At 39.0% G+C, this 21,557-nt stretch overlaps 1 protein-coding gene across 1 annotated transcript in view; it reads right to left on the bottom strand.

The window, feature by feature from the left end:
- The window catches only part of LOC103258048 (fatty acid desaturase 2-like protein FADS2P1), a 38,394-nt gene extending 19,960 nt beyond the window's left edge, over window positions 1–18,434 (bottom strand). Inside the window, exons 1-4 of the mRNA XM_021711228.1 lie at window positions 18,114–18,434; window positions 8,990–9,100; window positions 5,739–5,936; window positions 4,192–4,293 (exon numbers count right to left, since the gene is read on the bottom strand). Coding sequence (XP_021566903.1) covers window positions 4,192–4,293; window positions 5,739–5,936; window positions 8,990–9,100; window positions 18,114–18,434 — 732 coding nt within the window. The remainder of the gene's footprint in view (window positions 1–4,191; window positions 4,294–5,738; window positions 5,937–8,989; window positions 9,101–18,113) is intronic.
- Between the last annotated feature and the right edge of the window lie 3,123 nt (window positions 18,435–21,557).

The raw sequence follows: 21,557 nt of genomic DNA, 5'->3' as shown, positions 1-21,557 counted from the left end.
ATGGAACCAACCATGTTTCCGTGCTACCCATGGAAACTGGACTGGATAAAAAAAAGTGTGGTACATACACACAATGGAATATTGTGCAGCCATAAAGAAGGACAAACATATGGACTTCACAGAAACTTGGATGGATTTAGAGTCCATCATACTCACTGATCTATCACAGAAACAGAAAACTGAGTACCACACATCTTCACTCATAAGCGGACTCTGAACAATTACCATAATGCTTTAAGAAAAGGATTGGCAGGAGTGGGATACAACCGGGGTAGGGGTGGCGGGAGGGACACAACATTAATAAGGTTACCTGATCTCAAATCAGGCAAAGTGGGGACCAAAGGGAGACCCAAACTTTATCTGTATGATGACCACTTGTGTACCTAATCCTGAATTGTAATCCACATCTTTTTTAAAAAAGTGCATACGGAGAAAATGAAAAATATGCTACAGGGAGTCTATGTTGATTTTAGTGTTGCACTAAAATCCAAAATGTATGCAAATACCTGTATTTCTTTTCTTCCTTTTTTTTTTTTTTTGGTCGATATCTCACTCTGTTGCCCGGACTGGAGTGCAGTGGAACGATCTTGGCTAATGCTTTGACCTGCTGGGCTTAGGTGATCCACCCACCTAAGTAGCAAGGATTACAGGTGCATGTCACCACGTCCAGTTAATTTTTTGATTTATTGTAGAGATGGGGTCTCACCATATTGCTCAGGCTGGTCTTGAACTTCTGTGCTCAGGCAATCCTCTTGCCTTATGCTCCCAAGGTGCTGAATTTTCAGGCGTGAGCTATCATGCCTGGCTAGGTACCTGTATTTCATAGTCTATTTTCAGAAGTTCTCCTTTACTACTCAAACACTGCACAGACCAGAACATGTAATATTTTTGCCCAGCTGCAGAATGAAAATCCCAATATCTGTGTTTTTTTTTTTTTTGAGGAAAGTGGGTAGTGAGGTAACTGGTAGGAAGTTAAGTTTTGAATTTTAAAATTGTGGTGCATACAAGGTGGGAATGTTGCTGTTTATAATTTTCTTTGTCTTATCCTCCCTACCCACCTTGTCTCCCCACAGGTAATTTTCCTCCCTGCACACAGTTGGAGTCTATATTCATTTCGCTCATGAATCACTCATTTTGCCTGCAAAAAGACAGATTTGCTTTTAGGGACGTTTCCCATGTTCTCATTCAGCTCACAAGTTATCAAGGTTATATTCATTTCAACTAGTGAAAAATTGTTTCTGGAGACAATTTATATGGAAAGAGCTGTGAACAAATTTGGACCAATGGGAAAGCAGTGATTCTTAAAAGTGTCAGCAAGGAAGGAGTTGATTTTTAATATTCCACATAATGTGCCAAATCAACTGGCAGTTACCTTCAGGGCAGATGAATCTCACTTTTTCCTGGACTGCTCAAATCAGAGGAGGGAAAATGGGAAGGTCTATTGCCTGAAACTCACAATGGCATGAGACACTGCCTCTGCTTTTATTTTGTGTTAAGTATTTCTGAGTGAATCCAGAAATACCTCATCTACCTAACGCTGGTGGATTGAGGGTGGAATAGTGTGTCTACAGAAATATTCCGGTTAAATGAAACTTGTCTTATAAAATGACTATTATTCATTCTAACCATTCTGGGTAACAGACATGTCTCTAATATGACTCCAAATTCAACTCTGTGTTATTTAATCTACTTCAGCCTCAGTCTGATCGATGGCAGAGGATGGGTAAAATTAGATGATTTCACATATCTTGCAATTCAGTGATGCTGTGATTTACAGTCTACTTTGCTATCTTCTTAATGCTACAATAATTAAACATTTTCTTAGTGATTCTGAGTCCTCATTTTGATTATGGAAAGATTGTTCCTAATGTTAGCAACAGTTAGCGATTATTAAGCCTTTTTCATCTGCCAGACACTGTAAGTGAGACACATGAGTACTGCATATAATCTTAACAACATCCCTATCAAGTAGAAGCCATCATCCATCCTCATTTTACAGTTGAAGAAACTGAAGTTCAAAGACATGAAGTAACTTGTTCAAAGTGACCCAGCTAATGGGTGACTGAGTTCTGACAGAAGGCAGTTCTGTTGTTAAAGCAGCAATTCTCAATCCTGGCTGCAGATGAGAACCACCTGGGGAGTTCATGGTGATGTTCAGATCTTGCCAGAGATGGATTTAATCAGAACATCTAGTGGTGGTGCCTAGGCATCAGGTTTTTTTTTTTAAAAAAACAATTCTTCAAGTGACTCCAAGTGATAGCCAGAATTGAGAAGTACCACTCTAGAGCTTGCACTATTTAATACTGTGCTAGAAATTTTTCCACTACCAGTTTGTTGCTTTTGACTTCAATAATTAACACCTCTGAAAATCAGTCTCAAATGGAAAAAAAGGGGCACCATAGTCCCCATCTCATGAGTCAATAGCTTAACAGGGTTGGTTCTGAACCTGATTTTTGGTGGGTTCTCATCTAATGTGAGACGCCTTTTATTTTACTATTGAGTCAGGATCTCACTTTGTTACCCAGGCTAGAGTGCCATGGCATGATCACAGCTCACCGCAACCTTGACTTCCTGGGTCCAGGTAATCCTTTTGCCTCAGCCTCCCAAGTAGCTGAGACTACAGGTGCATACAACTGCACTTGGCTAATTTTTGGAATTTTTTTTTTATAGAGATGAGGTCTTACCATGTTGCTCAGGCTGGTCTCAAACTCCTGGGCTCAAGCAATCTTCTTGCCTCAGTACCCCAAAGTGCAAGATTACAGGCATGAGCCATGGCACCTATCTGAAAATGCTTTTTTAAATCATTTGCTGTCACTAGTGACTGCTCACGACTTTCTGTGGGCCTGCCTGAGATGTAGACTCCAGCATTCTCTTCATTCTTTTATTAGTTGACCACTTCCAAACCACTATAGGCTACAGATCTGGGCAACCAGAAACATATATAAAACCACTGCCTTGGCTGGGTGTGATGGCTCACACCTGTAATCCCAGTACTTTGGGAGGCCAAGGCGAGAGGATTGCCTGAGTCCTGAGGGGTGAGACCAGCCTGGGCAACTTGGCGAGACCTTGTCTCTACAATAAATCAAAAAAATTAGCCGGGCGTGGTGGTGCATGATTGTGATTCCAGCTACTTGGAAGGCTGAGGTGGAAGGATCACCTGAGCCCAGCAGGTCAAGGTTGCGGTGGCCGTGAGTGTGCCACTATACTTCAGACTGGACAACAGAGTGAGACTCCAAAACAAAACAAAACCCATTGCTTTAAGGAAGAACAAATAGGTTCTAAGTCAGGGCCAGAGTACATGGTCTCCTAATCCTAGAAAATTCTAGAAAAGCAGAGATCTAGTTTAGCTTCTAATATTAAAGATGGGAACACTGAGAGCCAGAGGTAGAGTATGATTTTCTGAAGATCACACAGTGAGCATTGTCAGAGCCCGGACTGGAAGTCACTCTAAGAAGTCCTATACTGTACACTCATTCACTCACTCTTTCATTCATTCACTCATTCAACAAATGATTATTGAAGGCCTACTAGGTTTCAGGCACTCTTCCAGGTGCTACATTGCAGCAGTGCCTAGGACAGTATGTCTGCTCTCTAGTGCTATGGAGGGATGGTACCAGCTGTTATATCGCTATCTGCTTTTCCAGATGTCTGGATTTTGCAAACCTAAACTCTTGAACAGAGCCCTCTGGCTTTCCCTGACTACTCTTTCCCATTCTCTTACTTGTGTCTGTTCTTCTACATCTTTACATCTTTATAGCCCCACCCTCCCAGGACTAATCTGGCCTGCTGGATTGCCTAGCTTCCCAGAAATAAATGCCCAAATCCTTTCTAAGAATATTCCCATTCATGATTTTACAATGTACATGTTCATTTTTCAAGGCATAAACTTTCTTCTGTAAGGTGGTTCCTTCAACAGTGGAAGACCAAATAGTCTATCAGGGTAATGAAAACTATAAACTTCTCAAATAAAATTAAGCAATTTTCTCAGAAAAATTGAAAATTCTTATTTTGCATATATTTTATAATATTATATTACCTATTATTATGCCTATGTTATCTACATTTCACTTATTTGTGGGGTATCATAGACATTTTTTACTGACATGAGTGCACAGTCAAATAAATGTGGAGACCAGGTGCTTTAGGGAATGACATTCCAGAATCCCCATCACACTCCTTGACATCCTGTACCTTGAGGTGGCACATCACAAATTTGTGCATCAGATGGTTCCACTTGGACTTCTTAAATATGGAAAGGTGTCCTGTGTCATGCTGCAAAAATGAACTCTGAGCCTAGGAGAGATAAAATTGTCATGAGAGGAACTGTGAACTTGAGAAAAAAAAAATCAATAAATAAGCCTGCTGGTAGATTCATGAGCCCGTTAGAAAATAGCAGAAGAGCATGTCCAACCCCAGGCCAGATTTAGTTTCTATTTCCCACACATATTCTGTGTTTCCACCCTCTCTGCTTCTGCATAGGTGATTCTTTCTCAGCCTGGAATGCTCTTCTTGCCCCTGTCAGCACACTCAGGTATGGAGTGGAGAAAGCATGGACTTTGGAACCAGACAGATTTGGATTCTAAACCATCCTTCACCACTTATAAGCTTCAGGGCCCTGGGCAAGTTACTCAGTAGCTTTGACCTTCAGTTCTTCATCTGAGAAATGGGATTTCTAATATCTAATTCATGGGGCTGTTGTGCAACTAACATATGTGTAAAGTGCCAAGCTTACAAATATTTGTTTCTTTCCTTGTTTTCAAAAGTCACTTTTCAAAAAATAAAGTAAGTTGACTTTTCAAGAAAAAAAAATTGACATACAAAATTCTGGAAGCTGGAAACACACTTTTAATAGTTGGCCACTGTTTTTTGTTTGTTTCCTTTCTTGTTTTCAAAAGTCACTTTCCAAAAAATAAAGCAAGTTGCTTTTTCAAGAAAAAAAAAAATAACATACAAAATTCTGGAACCTGGGAACACATAGATGTTAACTGTCTACAAAACCTTCCCCGATTGTTCCAATGAGAAATAAAGGCTCCTTTCTGCTCCAATAGCCCATGTTTGTTTCTCTTGTTGGCATTCATGTCATCACATTGTGTCATGTAGTACGTTTAGCTATCAGATAACTATCTCCTCCATTAAATGACTCTTTTCTCAGGGGCAGGGAGCATGTGACTTTCCCTTTGTATCCTCAGCACAACGTTATGCTCATAGAAGTTCATGTTCACAGATTTACACTTCATTCAACAAGGATTTATCAAATGCCCTGCTAAGTGGCAGTTGCTGTTTGTCACATATGGACCAACTCATATGTTCTTGTTCTCATATATGTCCTTGAAGAATTTATAGACTGATACATTGATAAATGTTGGTTGGTTAATAAATGAAAGACAAAGATGAGTGTGACACGGCCAAAGACAGAACATCAGTTACTGAAATTGTAACTGATAGAACCAACAGTAGCAACTGTTATTAATTAAACATAGGCCTGGCACTGCCCAAGTTATTTGATACATAAACTTGTTCAATCCTCCTCAGAATAATTCTATATTTATTATTATCCTTTGTTTTACAGATGAGAGAAGTGGGCTTGATGAAGTTTGGTAACTTGTTGGTAAGTGCCTGACATAGATGAGTAGTTTGCCAAGAAGTGTTGGGTAGTAGCTGACACCAGTCTAAAAAGAGAAGGAAAAACTCTGAGCTGTTCTGTGAGGACACTGTCTGGGCTTAGGGTACCTGCTTACCTGAGAAATTGTGAGAATAAAGGAAATGAATATTGTAACAAGCCAGCCACTGCCAAAACGACATAGTATTAGCCAAGCTAGGACTTCCAACACTAAGATCTGGGTGAGGTGAAGGAAGAAGAAGCCCAGGTTGGCATTAAACATGTGCATAACCTCTAATGTCCTCCGCAGTTCTTGAAAATCTTTCACCAACTGGGACTGTGAAATAAACATTCAAGGAAGAAGTTAGATTCTTTAAGGGAAAGGGAGCACAAAGGAACATAATTGATAATGTTTTGTTTCAACTTAATAATGCATTTATTTTATTAATATATTTGTATTAATATTAATAGTTAGTTGTCCAGAATTTTAAAAAAAACATTAAGCAAATGAAACCTTTGAAGAAAGTTTATAATATATTTCTTTTTTCTGGAAAAGAGAAAGATGAATAGTGACTTATAAACTGTCCTAAAACTGTTAGGAAACTCAGAATTAATTTTTTGTGGGGCCGGGGGATGGTGAGGAGGGTTCAGTAGAGAGGTAAACTAACCTAAATAGCTGCCTTTTAAATAAGTATTATTTCAGGTGTTGACTGAGCTCTAGTTTTGTTTTGGGGAATTTGATCATGTATATAAATCTGTGTTACTAAAGTTACCGGTATAGTTTACAAAATGCTTTCCAGGTCATCAGTTGCTTAATGTGTACAAAGGGTTCTTTCATAGAAGATGGTGAACACAGAGCAAAACAGCTCACCTAGATCAGCTCTAAGGATACATTTTCCGAGACACGCTCAGTGGATCTGCAGAAACAGCATCTCTAGTGGCATTCGTGTGTGCCTAATGATTACAGTGATCCTGCATGAGTGTATTGTGCATGTATGCATGTGTGTGTATTCAGGTACAATGCTAGCATTGGTTTGCAAGTTGCCACAACATACTAGGGAGTGTGCAAGATTGGAATAAAATATTCCTTGGCTTATTGGTTATAATGGGCTTGAAACTAGGAATGTGAAGAAGGTGACCAGGGTATGAGAAAGATTGTAGGGTTGTGCAGATGTAAGAAATGAAGTTAGAACTAAAAAAGAGACAGCTGTGAAAATGATTCTAGAAATCAAGCATGTCATTTCAAAACTCACTGATGCAACTTTTAAAGGGCCCACTACCTGGCAAAAGCCTGGATAGGCTCATCCCTCAGGTACACATCAACCTTGGAATTCGTGTGGTCATAGATAATTTCAATAATCATCTAATGTTAACTGGTCATTGCTAGAGTGCCTTTCAGCCTGGTTATCTTTTCCAACCCATCTATTGCAGAGTTGAGCAGAGGGTCACCAAAAACCAGCAGAGTGACTGGTCTGAGATCATCAGTAAGTGAGGGATAGGTGCTAGACTTAAACCCGCACTTGACACCCAGTTGCATGCTCAAACACGAAATTTCTATGCATAGTGACCTGATTATCCACATAGATGTACTAAAGAAAATTTATCATAGAACTTTACTCCCAGAGACCAACACTTTTTAAAAGATAATGGTTATTATCTTTTAGCTCTCAGTCGTTCATGACATTTTCTTTTTCTTACAAACAACTTTTTAGGAAAAACCACAAGGCTTTGCATCATCTTTTCTTTCCAACTTAGAGCCACCTGACCCAAATGATGAGGGCATATCAGGAGATTTGTAAATTCCTAGCAACACCATTGGATTCATGATAATGATAATACTTAAAATTCACTGAACATTTGCTATGTTCTTGACACTGGTCTAAGCACTTTAAATTACTTTACTTTTTTCTATTGTCTTCCCAGCAACTCTAAGAGGTTAGTACTATTGCTGTTGCTATTTTACAGGGAGAGAAACTACACCATACACAGATTTAGGGACTGGCCTAGACTTACACAACTTGAGAATGGCAGGGCTGGGGTGTGAGTACAGGTTGTCCACTCTCAGAGTCCACTCTTCTGAACAGAGCTATGCTGTGGGACACACATGAGCCTAAGGAGTAATGCCAAGTGGTAGTCTCAGGTTTGCATGTAACTTGCTCTGTGTTCTCAGATTAGTCTTGTTCCTCTTGTGAGTCGGCCTCCTCATTTCTCTCTCTCTCTCTCTTTTTTTTTTTTTGAGTTGGAGTCTCACTCTATTGCCCAGGCTGGAGTGCAGCGGCACGCTTACAGCCACCGCAGCCTTGACCTGGTGGGCTCAGGTGATCTTTCCATCTCAGCCTTCCAAGTTGCTGGAACTACAGGCACATGCCACCATGACTGGCTAATTTTTTGATTTACTGTAGAGATGAGGTATCTCCAAGTTACCCAGGCTGGTCTTGAACTTGTGGGCTCAGGCAATCCTCTCACCTCGGCCTCCCAAAGTGCTGGGATTATAGGCGTGAGCCACTGCACCCGGCTGCCTTCTCATTTCTTAAAGAGGGAATAAAATCCTGGGTCTCTCTGCTGTAGTGTTATATGGAACCATACTTTGTACAAATTATTTCAAAGGACTTAGGGATCAAACAAATGTAAGCTATTATAAAATATAGATTGCAAAAATGGTATTCTTCAATATTAAATAAAATCCCTCTAAGCTTTATGTAAAGCCATTCCATTGAATATTTAGTCTTATAGAGATTCTGTCCTTTAAAAGGCAGTATTTCAATGTAGCAAATATATATTATATACATATATATTTTAACCAAAATATTAAAGAAAAATAATGGCATTCATCTTTCAAATCCAGAGGGAAGTGATGTAGAGTTTCAGCTCTTTGATACACCAGCTGTGGGACTTTCAGAAGATAATTTATTCTCCCTGAATGATAACTCAACCAAATGTAAAAAGGGCTGTGGTTAGGATATATTTACATCTTTCATTCAGTAGCTATTTATGGAGTTCCTACTACAAGTCTGATCCTGGGTAGGTTGGTCCTGAGGACACAGGGGTAGCAAGATAAATATATTTTCTGCTCTCATGGGACTTAGTTGTGCGGGGCACATAGACATAAAACATTAATTACGAGCAGTCAATGAGAAAAAAATTATATGTATAAGTTGCTTTGCATGAAGTCAGTGCTTAGAGACATGGAATTACTGTTTGATGCAGGGCCAAAAATTCCATTCTTTTGCTTTACAGAGTTTTAAGAGTTCTGAGAATCTACAGACAGACATTATTTTGAAATGCACTGAATCCACTCATTTACTATATTGTGGGCCCATCCAGTCATGATGGCTGAAATATGCTTTGTCTCCATCCTTCCACACACTTGGAGTTTGAGACTTCACTCACGTTTTTGTTTCTCTCCTGGCTGGGTTCTCCTGGGGCAAGCTCTCCAATGAGCAATGGCTTCAGGTATAAATGGACAATGTCGAGCTCGAGGTGCATGGCCCTGAAGACATCCTGTAAATCACAGACCTGTTAGAGGCTTGAAAGAGTCAAGCGCATCCACAGATTGGTTCCCTTTCTTACTTTGTCCTTTGCCCAAACTGGGAACCAGAACAGACTATTACAGAAAATTTGCTTCTACGTCCCGGTTGATGCTTTGAGTTGATTGATTAAAATGATCCCAGAGAGCTTCTCTATGTAAGACTCGAACTGGAGACCCACCTATAATATGCACTGCTTCTCTAGGAATGGCCAAAAAAGCCAGGTTATCCAACAGCATTGATAGGATGACTGTTTATTTTATTGAACACCTGAAGAAATAATTGCTTGAGTTTATGGATCATGATGAATCTTGAAAGCCCAGCATCAATTTTGGTGTAGAAGTTGTGGCAACCAAGGCTGGTTACACAAATTACATATACCACTGAGAGCTCCCTCTCTTTCTTGGCCAAGGCCCAGGGGAATGAGGTCCCTTGAATTTGTTATTTCTAGAGAAGAACAGTTTAAAGTTGATGATGGCTTAAGGCAAAGGCCCTTGAGCTCTGAGTAGTCAAAGTAGTACAACTCTTGGTTAACTTAGTTACTAAAGGAGTCCCATCATGTTTTATTTTAAAAAAAGGTAACCATCAGAAACAGAATAGAGGCTACCACATGCATGTTTCCATCTCAGATGCACATTAAATGACAATTCTATATGGCTATGAGAGGCAGCAATGGTTTCTACATCCTATTTATGTTTGTAAGGAAGAGATTGCCCTGCCAGGGATTTAAACAGTTTTTGAAAAGAAGAAGGGTTCTCCAAGAGGGAAATGCTAGACTTCTGCTATTATAATTCAAGGAAGAGAGTGATTAAAAATGAAGAAATATAATTAAAGTTATAAATTGAATATGTGAAAGTCATACAAATTACTCTGGTCTGGTGGTGTTACTTTATACTGTTTGAGAAAGGGGACCTTGGAGCCAGTCTTCCTAGCTCGAAATTCTGGTTTTGCTACTTACTAGCTGTATAATTGTGGGCAAATCTCTTGATTTACCCATAATATTTCTATTTTCTCTTCTCTGAATGGAGATAATGATAATCACTCGATTCATCAAGTTATTATGAGTATTAAATAAGTGAATTAGAATGCTGGATGGTATATACTGTACTAAAATTTTTTTATAATCGATATTTTTTATTATGATATTGTGGGATACAGTTAAGGGTTAGGTATACAAATATGCTCCGTTCAGGCACCCTTGTTGATAAAAGGTGTCTCCCTGTCCCCAGACAGATGTTTACTACCATTAATCCCATCTCCCTTCCCCTTCCTCCCCCCCATAGTTTCCCACCACTATCAGTCATTTTCTTATGGTAATACGTTGGGTGATCAAGGTCCGCTATATGAGTGAGACTAAATTGTTAATATACATTAGATATCTTCCTTATATGTATACTCCAAATGATAAGAACTCACTACCTACCTTCTCTTCAAGACAGTGATTCAGAGATTTTCTTCCCATACCCCAATGCCTAATGTGGAGTGAGCTCTGATTTATGTTAGTGAGTATAATGAATCCTACATCTTCAAATCCGGGAGCAACTTTAGCTATCCACGAGCTATATACAGACCTGCTTGTCAGAAGATACTTATATAATAAATAAGGTTAGATAGAAGGGTACAATATCAATTCTTTAGACTCATTTCATCTAAGGGTCTCTAAATGCAATGTCTGCTAGAACCACTCCAGGTAGTAGTGTCCATTCTGTTTCTGCATGCTTCTTTGACCTCCTTGGGAAATCCTGAACTATATAATTTCAAAAGTTTTAAAAAATATTTTTACATTCTATGATATTAAAGCTTAAGAAAGAGTGATTCCATGATTAAAAATAGCTCATGATAGTCCACACTGTAACATCATGTTCTGCTTGTTGTTTCAGAGCAGGTTAGGATGGAAAACATCCTGATGGATCAAGGTCAAGGTGCATTTTTGTCATATGCTGAGCAGCTTTCTGGAGTCTTGGAACAGTGTGCTGACAATACTGTTCTTTTGGATTCATTGTCTCTTCTGTTCCCCAGGGAGATTCACAGGTCAGTACTATAACAACAGATACTGAGGAGCTCTGGCTTGCCAGAACAGTAGGAATTGGAAGGCTTTGCTGCCATGTGGAATTCTCTTCCTTGTGTTAATAGAAAACTATAACAAAGGAGTTAGGTAGTCTTAGAATGTTCTATTTAAAAGAATTTTCTAACAGAATCTGGATGCTGAGTAAGTTGTGAAATCCACCTCCCCCTTTTTAAAACATTTTTTTTTAACTTTGCAATAGAAATCCCCTTTTGAAAGGCTTGTAATAATAGGTCCTCTTGCCAACATTCTTGGGCCCAAGTATGTCCTGCTAAAGGAAGGAGAGGAAATAAAACGAAGGGGAGACGGGACTGGCACCAGTGTTTATAGAGTGTATCCTATGCACAAGGCATTCTGTGTGCCACCTTACAGTCATCACTTTAATTCTGTGAAGTTCCATTGCTTCTTTCGTACAGATAAAGACACTAAGCATCAGAGATGAAAAAGTCTTTTCCCAAAATGGTACACGTAATTGTAGAGTTAGGATTTGAACTCGGGGCTACTTGATGCTAAAGCCATGAAGTCCTATAGGTCCATTCCAGCCTTAACACATATAATTCATTTTCTGAAAGGCCTCCCAAGAAACAAGTGATGCCAGATTTTTTTTTGGAGGGTGGGGGAATGCTAAAATCAGTACATATCTACTGGGAAGATGGAAATGGTATCTTTCCATCTTAGGTTTTTAGTCATGGGAAGTGATTTGCTTCTGGCTCCAACCTACAGACTCACCTTCTCCATACCCTTTATGCACCATTTTCTCTACTGGGGCCTCCATGGCCCTCATGTTTCTGAAACTTTACACATATTGTTCCTTTTGCCTCAACTATCTTCCATTTTTTTTTCTCCATAAAAGATCCCCTAACTGTTCCAGACCCAGATTAAATATTGCCTCCCGAGTCACTCAGGAAAGTGATTTGCAGTTGCCGCTGGGCTCACATGACACTTCGTTCCTACAGCTTTTCTTTTTTCCCCCCAAACCCTGAAGGTTTGCATTTCTTTTTTTCCCTACAGCTTTTCAAATGATGTTATAATGAATTGTCCCTTCTTTAGTGGTTTGTAAGTTTTTTTGAAGACTGTGACGATGCACTATTATTGATTAATACGTAATGCCTACTACTGTGTCTGGAATATGGCATGTGATCAATAAATACCCGATGAATAAGGGGCAGAGTGAATGAATGGATGGATACAGCACTCTCCTAATGAGGAATTGGGATCATTAAAGTGTGGCGCTCAGAGAATGTGGCTATTAAGCGCTGCCATTTTTCCTACTCTTAACATCTCTATTTTCTGATTTTCTTGCTACTGTAGCATGTTCTATTTTCATCTGTTAGCCTTTTGACTTTCTTCTCAGTCATCATCTCTACTCTGTAACTTATTCATGCATTTATATCCCAGTTCATCTCATAACTGTTATTTCCAAAATAGTAACAACATCGAGAAGTATGATTACTACTTAGCTTTCACAAATACTTTGGAAATCCTGCTAATTCTTTGCTGTTATTTGGTGGGGGATAGAGTGATGTGCTTTCCTGTATAAGCAGTATGATTCTTGGTGAAAAAGCATGTAAAGTCAGGAAGCCTGAGACAAAAATCCTGTTTTTACAACTTAAATGCTGTATATAGGTTGTACCCTACATGAAGGCGCCAGGCCAAGAGGGCCGGTGTGGCCTGACTTCCAGTGGCCACCTCATTTTTCTAAATCTTGTGCCAAAGAAGGTGCCTTTTCTAATTCACACTAAGGTACATTTTAGAGTATCAGAAGAGTAAACTGTATCACATGTGAAAATTACTTAATTTCTCCAAGCCTTGGTCTTCTTTCTAGATGTAGATAATATTACCTAGTCTGCTCCATGCTCCTATCTGTTCATTACTTCCACCATTCATTTATTCAGTTATTTTAAAACCTATCAAGGACCTAGCCTAGGTTAAGAGCCTGAGTTTTGGAAGCAGACATCAATAATGATCACAATTATATTTTGTTATTACCTAGTTCGTCCAATTTAGGTTGAAATTTCCCAAAAGAAGTTTATTAAGAAACAAACAAGTTCAGAAAACACTCATGGAGAATGTGCATACGTAGCTACAAAGTCAGATAACTAGAACACAGGCCTTGATTTAGTCACTTCATTAAAAACTCATGAGACTATTCTATGCCCAACCACAGATTAAGACCCCCACTCCCACACCTGTGGGTAATTCCACTTCTGCTTCCTTCTCAGATTTTATCTGTTCCAAGGCAATGGCTAGAACAGTCTCCACATATTTCAAATGGAGGATAAGTTCTGAAGAGACTGATTTGTGTGGAAAATGCATCTTTGCCCTTGTCCTGGAGACAACTGCTTTGTTGTGGAGAATGATTACGTAAAACCATTAGATTTCTCATCACCCACAGGGATAAGCAAAGCGTTGTTTTCCCACTGCAACTTGTTCTATTGGTTGAAATTTTTCATTATTTAAAAGCTTCCTTATAGTGAGTTGTTTTAAAAATGATCCTTTCAACTAAGCTCCAGCTCAAACTAACTCAACTCTTTATCTCCTCTTCTTTCAAACCTATGGGCTCCGCTATCCTGTAATGGATATCACCACCTGGTTGTTCCAGGCTTATATTTATAAGTCAGTTTAGAGTCCTCTGTCCTGCTGGCTTATTCAGTCACTCAGCAAATATTATAAATTAGGTCTCTAAATATCCTTTCTACTCATCTCCTTTTCTCCATTCCTGTTGCCAATGTCTTGTTTGGGCCTTCAACATATTCCCTGGACTCCACTCTGAGCTTCTTTCCTTTTTCTTTATTTCATCTTTCACTTAATTGCCAGGTTGACCTTTCAAAAAGGCAGCATCTTCTCATGGACTATTTTCCTCTGTTAGCACTTGAACTCTCTTCTCTCTCTTCTCATGTTTTACAACTAGAACCAGCATTCAAATGAGAATCTGGTTATTTATAAAATTTTGATGACCCAGAAAAGATGCAATTATTGCCTATCATAACTTTCCTTTTGCCAGTATCTTAGAAGTGCCAGTTGATTTGGTTGTGATGATGAGGATGCAGTGGGGGATATGCTGAGCTAAGGAAGCAGAGTGGAAGGAGAGGCAGCCATGTTGGTGAAATGCAAACTCCTTAGCTTAGCACTCAGGATCATTCCCCACCCCCCTTTTCTCCTCTCTCTCCTTCCTCTTCATCTTTTCTTTGCCCTCTCCTCTTATTGCCAGTGACTTCCACTATGACCATCATGGACATTCGTTAGCACATACTTTTGGCCAATACTGCGTCAAAAAGAAGGAAGTGTCTAGGCTGGGATGACCATTCTGGCTGCGTGCTTTCTCACGATGTGAATCACATCTGTACTCCACCTCTGAACCCAGCCTCCCTTCCTCCTCCCCCAGTCTTGCCTGTCCTGGGGTGCTCTCTTTTGGAGTGCCATGTGACTCAGACTTCTACACTGCAATTCTTCAAGTAGGTGAAATGGACTCTGCCATATTTCCCCTGTTCTTTTGTCATCCCTTCCCTGTTATTCTGGCCTCTGACTCTTGCAAAAGAACTTGAGCTTCTCAGTGTCTTACCTAGAATATTCAGAGACAAGGAATGGGCTGACTAGCACACAAGATCATAACCTGCATTCTTTGTTTGAACATGCTGTCTCTGTGAACACATCGTAAGATTGCATTTGCTTTCTTCCCCCCACTGTTGTTCTGTATAAAACTTGTGGCCAATTATTTATTCATATATACTTACCAGGATCAAAATGCTTTGTAACCCTCAATTTAATGATTGCAAAATAACTCATTGTATTGTAATTATATTACAATCTTTATAATTAGTCCTTCTTATTAAACTTACAGGTTGTTTCTGGCTTTTCCTAAGTGAGCTCTTACAAGTGAAAAGACTTGGCCTAAACTCTAATTATTAACATGGTGACATTAGTTTTAAATCACATTGTTTGAGAACAACTAGATAACACATGTGCAATAACACAAGGTTATGTGCCAATTTTACTTTATAGATTTATTTTTCCTAGTAAAGTTCTTGGAGAAAGTGAAAATCCATCTCAGAAGAATGAAGTAATAATAAAATACAAGAGCTGCCTTTTTTTGAGTATTTAAATCATGCCAAGTTCCATAGTGTGAAGATGAAATGAAGTACTTTGTGAGTACTTCATTTTATCTCCGTTGAATTTTCAGCAATACTATAATGAAGATATTATTGTCCTCATTTTCTAGCTAAGGGAACTGAAACTTCAAGAACTTAAACAACCTCCATAAGGCATTCCTCATAAATGTGGAGCCCAGATGCTAAAGGAAATACGTTCCATTCCTATTAGGCTGGACCCCTAACAAGAAATTTAGAACAACCTACTGCATGAATGAATGAATGAATGAATGCCCTCATGGGATGAAACATTATTCACTTTTTATGAGGAGGATAAAGGCCTGTAAAGTGCAGCCATGGGTCTAGGGCTGTATTTTGGTCTACAATTGCCACTCCAGGGTTCAACCCACAAATACTCCTTATGCTATAGAGTGAACATTTGAGCCCAGGTCCTCTGACTTTGTGGTCTTTCCTCCTTTCTTGGAGAGCTTGATGCTTCTCCATCATATACCACTCTGTTCCCAATCAGGTGACACCAGATATAACCAGGATTTCTAAGCTGGTGGCAAACAAACAAGAAGTAATCATAACATTTCTGAGGATAAGGATGCCAGTGACATGAATAATAATAGCTACAATGAAATGAACTTTGACCAAGTGTCTGGAATTATGCCAAATAGTTTCCATGCATTAGTTCCATCTCCCATAATCCAATCAGATGGGTAATGTCATTCTCATTTTGCAGATAAATGAAGCTGTGGCTCAGAGCATCTCAAAAACTTTCTCAGGTTCACATAATGAATTTCAAAGCTCAGGCTCTCAGTACTCTGAGTAGCCATAGAATATTATGGATGTTCCTGGCACCATCCCATTCTTCTTAGGCTATCTTCCCTTGGAGAATCTTTTCTTGACATTTTTGGCTTTATTTTCTTAAAGTCTAAGGTACATGGCTGACCAAATGTATGATTTTCTTCTGTGACATATATGAATCCCAAGGTGGCATGGGTATTTGTTCCCAAGGTTCTGAAAGGTTCTACTTTATCAATTCTAATTACTTCTTGTTGGCCATAGTTAGATACAAAATCAGAGTATTTTTCTGTCTTCTGGGAGATAAAAATCATAAGCAAATTCGAATTTGTCATCTGGGCTGCCTCAAACTGAGTGAGGTTATCAGTTATTTTTGAGGTGGCTGAAGGCCCATGTCCTAAATGACACATCGTTTGCGCTAATCCTGTGTCTTGGGTTAGGAAAGACTCATCCTTATTTGAGTGGTGGAAATGAGGGAATGGAATAGACAGACTGGGATCTGTAGCCTTTTTAAATTTTCTTTTTGTTTCTCCTGTTGTTCTGACACAAGTGCTGTTCACCTTGCTCCTACCATTTACTCTCTAGATTTTTACATGGTATGTGGCAACCACTTGCTACAAGCTCAAGCTCACTTCCCAAGGAAAAGTTGAGCTTTGTTTAAAAAATATATGAGATCTGAGAGAAGTAGTGGGAAATAAATAGGGTGTGTTCAGGAAGTCATTCATCTGCCTGTAGCGTCAAGACAAAAAGATGGTAGAAGAATAAGAACATAGACAGACTGCACTCCAGTCTGGGCGACCGAGTGAGACTTCAACTCAAAAAAAAAAAAAAAAGAACACAGAGAAGAGAAGTGGGAAATTGGGGAAAACAGATGCTAAGAACATCGAAAGGTAAAATCTTGCATCCTTTACAAATTTGCCAGGTATGTGCCAATTCTGTTTTTATTAGCATAGTGTCATTTACAGATGGGTGCTTAGCAAAATGATGTTTTCAATCCAATGCTTTAAAATCAATTGGAGAAATTATATGCTAAATTGTAAAACCAACAGGAGCAACCAAAATTTTACGAGCCCAAGTTTAAACTTCTGTTCTATGTTAATTCTCTGATCATGAGTTAGTTGTTTAGTTTTTCTCTTTATTTCTTCATCTGTATTATGTGAAAAAATAAAATTCCCAATTTAGAGAAAACAAAATTCTTTTTTAAAAGATTCTCAAAGGCACTTAAGATCTTGGGAGACCTACTTATCAAATATTAAGCAAAATTTTTTAAGGATCTAGATATATAGTGCTTTATGATTAAACAAACCTGATTTCAAAATTTGGCACCATTACTTGCTGGCTGCATGACATGTTATTTTCTTCTTTGACCCTCAATTTTTTTTATCTGTAATATGGGAATAATAGTTGATTTCCTCACAGGTAGTTTTAAATGAGATAATGCATTTGAATGTGTTCATAAAAGTGGATTGCATATATTACACTGAATAAGATACAGGTTGCAGAAGAACTCTTCACGCTCTCAAAGCCTAAGTAATTGTAGGCGTTAATCATTATTCAGAACATTTTGATGCCCACTGGTTGCATTGCTTGATTTCTTTTAGACCCTCCAATGATAAGAGTCTTAGAAATTTCTACTCAGGTGCAGATGTTCTTTTTTGTACTCTATATTTTACTCACCTTTTTGTAACTTTCTTTTTGCATGACACTTCAAAACAAAGCAAGAGCAAAAACAAACACCAAGAGCAAAAACAAACCCATAATACACAAACACAGTATTCACTGTCAACGTCTGAACTTATCCCAAACCAGGTGCAGCTCATAACTAGACCTTGTGGCTTAATTTGCTTCCAAATTCTTGTTAGAAAGGAATCTTGAAAAATTGGTTTGGGAGGAGATGAGCAATCGTTGAGCCTGAACACGTACTCGAATGCTTTTGGGAAGAGAGCCAAGATCTCAGCTATCGGGCAGCAGAGGGAGAAAGAAAGAGAGAGAGAAAGCTAGAAGCTTGGAGGCTCGGAGGTTCCTACCGTGGCATCTTCTCCAGCGTAGTGGTTGAGGATCCGGCGCCCACCCGGATGCCTGTCTGCCCAGCCAGTGACATTGTAAACCTTGCGATTGATTACCAGCCACTGGTCGGTCTCCTGATTGTGTTTCTGGATCTCTTGCCAGGTGTACATGTTGAGGCTTTTCCTGGACACGTCGCTCTTTCCATCTGCCTCCTGCTTTGCATAGACCTCAACTTCCCCTTTTGCTAATGGCTTTCCATTTACCTGATGCTTCTCATCCTGGCACAGCTGGCTCCTACCTACAAGGCACCCATTCTCCCCACGCTCTTCTTCGAGCTTCATTGTCATTGAATTCCCAGGATTTCTCGGTTGACTCCTGAAATTTCTAATTCTTCCCTCTGATTGGACCATAAAGTGATCACCTTGCTTCCTTTTCATTCCATTGCAATCTGAAGCCTAGGCTGAAAACTTCTTTTGCGCCTAGTTGTCTCTTCACATACCTGAGAAGTGAGCACCTTCCTAGACTCTCCCTTCTCTGTCTCCCTGAATCTTTTCTGCCCTGACGGAGACTAGATCATCTTTCTCTCTCCTTTCTCTCTTCGCTTCTCTCCCTGCTGTCTAGCTTCTTACTTAACAGCATCCTCCTCCTTTGTTAAATGTCCCTTAGTAAATGACCTGGGCCAATCCTCTCTGGCTTAATGGGTGGCCCGCCCCAAGGGAGGAGGGACTAAGCTCTGGGTTGGTAATTTTCCTGCATGGCATCAAGCTCTCTGAGGCCTGTGAGTGGGGACCTTTAGATGTGTTAATTCAACATATGAGCAAAAGCTTTCAAAATCACTAGGATGACACGAATGCTGGGAGGACTTGGGAAATGTTATTTTGACAGCTGTTATTTTTCCCAAGGGCCTTTACATTCTTTTAAGCCTTTTTTTTTGAGAAAAATTTGGGCTTTCATTCCCAAAAAAGCAATTCAATGCCAACTAGTCTTCCCACTTTTTATTCTCCTTTGATAGCCATCTAAATCTGTCAGCGTACCTTAAGATAACAACTGATGTTTGCTAAAACACATGATAGTTTACAGAGCCCTGTCACATGTTTTATCTGATTTAATCCTTACATCAATCTTTTGAAGGAGGTGCTATTAGTGCCCCATTTTCCAGGTGAGAAAACACAGGCTGAAAGCCTCAGGTAACATGCCAGAATCACCTTGTGCGTGAGAAGTAAACTGGTGCATGACTCTAGATTTTCTGATTTCAAATGCCAAACTCTTTCCACTCTATTTCTCACATCTAGACATTTGTAATAATAACTTGACTCTGTGACTTAGAATCATGCAGAAGAAATGATTTTGGGGAAGTGTCTTAATTTTAAGGAAAGAGGTTGCATAGAATAGAAAAAGCATATTCTCATATTTGGGAATCCATCCTAACTAAATCATCACTATTTTAGTCCAATATTTATGCACAAAATATTATTTTAGTATTATTTATAATTGTTAAAAATCAGAAATGGCCTAAATGTCTAGCAATAAGGAAGCAGACTGCATTAATTATGTATATGCTGAGTATTATATGGATATTCAAAAGGAAGTCTTTAATGTCATGGACTTGTGCTTGCTATATAACAAAGGAACAAATAGTCAATCAATATACCAAAATGCTGGCATTATTTGCCTTTGGATAATAGTGTTATTCAAGGTTATTCCTTCTTTATTTTTTCTGATCTTTCCCAAGTTTTCTACACATTAGTACATATTCCTTTTTTTTTATGGTCAGGGTCTCATTCTTTCCTCCAGGCTGGAGTGCGGTGGCATTATCAGGACTTACTGTAGCCTTGATCTCCTGGGCTCAGGTGATTCTTCTGCCTCAGCCTCCAGAGTAGCTGGGACTACAGGCATGCGCCATCAAGCCTAGATACTTTTTTCATTTTTTATTTTTTTGGTAGAGAAGCAGTCTCACTATGTTTCCTAGGCTGATCTTGTACTCCTGGACTCAAGCAGTCCTGCTCTCTCAGTCTCCCAAAGTGCTTGGATTACAGGTGTGATCCACTACACTCAGCCAGTGTATGTTACTTTTATAATTAAAAAGATAGTTTCTTTAATAAAAACAGGGAACCAAAGAGGAAAAGAAAAATCATGGATTTTGAAGCTGGGATCATATTTTAGCCCTACCATTTATTAGTTGTAGACCATCAGGTAAATTACTTTATTTATTTAGGCTTTAGCTTTCCTTCTGCAAGATAAAATAATAAACATAATTTTTAGCATTACATTAAATTAGCACAAGTACCATGATATTAGCAGAAACCCTGTATAGTTTTCATTATTTTTGAGCAAATTTTATAATTTTTTCAAACAATTTTTTATAAATTTCAAAAATAATGAAATTTTAAAAATCCAACATACATATGTCCAGTATTTCTAGGTCAGTCATATATGTAAATTCAGGACTGCTCCAAAGCTTCACTATAAGTGAAGTTTTAGGGCATTAGTCTGGTTGGAATTTTGGTGGAGGTGGGTCAGGGGCTTGTCCAGGGGAGTTGCCTGGCACTTTTTGTAAGTTTGAGATAATGCCATTTTGCCATATCATAGTACTGTGGTTTGAATGTTTGTCCTTTCCAAAATGCATGTTGGAATTTAACAGGATTGTAACGGTACTAATAGGCAGGATCTTTAAGAGGTAATTAGTTTGTGAGGGCTCCACCTCACGGTGGGATTGGTGTCACTAGGGTGAGTTCAGTTCTCTCAAGCCCCCTCTCTCTTTTACTATCTTGCCTTTTGCCACATGGGAACATAGCAAGAAGGCCCTGGCTAGATGCCAGCACTTCCCAGCCTCCAGAGCCAGCAAATTTCTGTTCATTATAGATTGCCCTGTCTCAGGTATTCTTTTTATAGCAGCACAAAAGTAAATGAAGGTGTACATCATGCAGCTACATGGTAGGAGGGGTGTGTGTGTGCATGTGTGGATAAAGACCTTTATATCCCTCATATCCAACCAGGACTAGGGCAACTTTGTCTCCTTTGAACCCCTTTGTTCAAAGTGTTTAAAAGTATTGGTAGCAATGGCTTTCCTAGCAAAAGTCCTCAGTACACTTGGCCTGCCATGCCAAAACATTTCTTTTCAGATTGAATATAAATCTATCAGAATATATCAGCTGTGTTCAAATTTTTCCCAAACTTGGAGAGGAATGTCCCAGCAGCATCTCTTCTCAGTAACTCTGGGCTACCTTATAATATTCTTCCTTGTGGACAATTAGGTGTATGCCTTACCTCAGATATAATACTTATAATTGTTGTGATTACCAAAAGATATTTTAAAACTAAAGTTCTTTTAAGGATAAGATTCTGAGATGTTAGTCCCACTATGAGCTTTGTGAAAAGCTGGCATCTTTTACTGGTTGAGGATGAATTATTCAATACAGTTATTTATTTACAAATTAATCCATTGAGCATGGAGTGACTTCCAT

Source organism: Carlito syrichta, unplaced genomic scaffold (genome assembly GCF_000164805.1).
Source record: "Carlito syrichta isolate Samal-C Ts95f unplaced genomic scaffold, Tarsius_syrichta-2.0.1 Scaffold301948, whole genome shotgun sequence".
NCBI classification, from domain to species: Eukaryota; Metazoa; Chordata; class Mammalia; order Primates; family Tarsiidae; genus Carlito; species Carlito syrichta.
The sequence above is the reverse complement of the archived record's forward strand: the minus strand, read 5'-3'. Positions and strand labels throughout refer to the sequence as shown.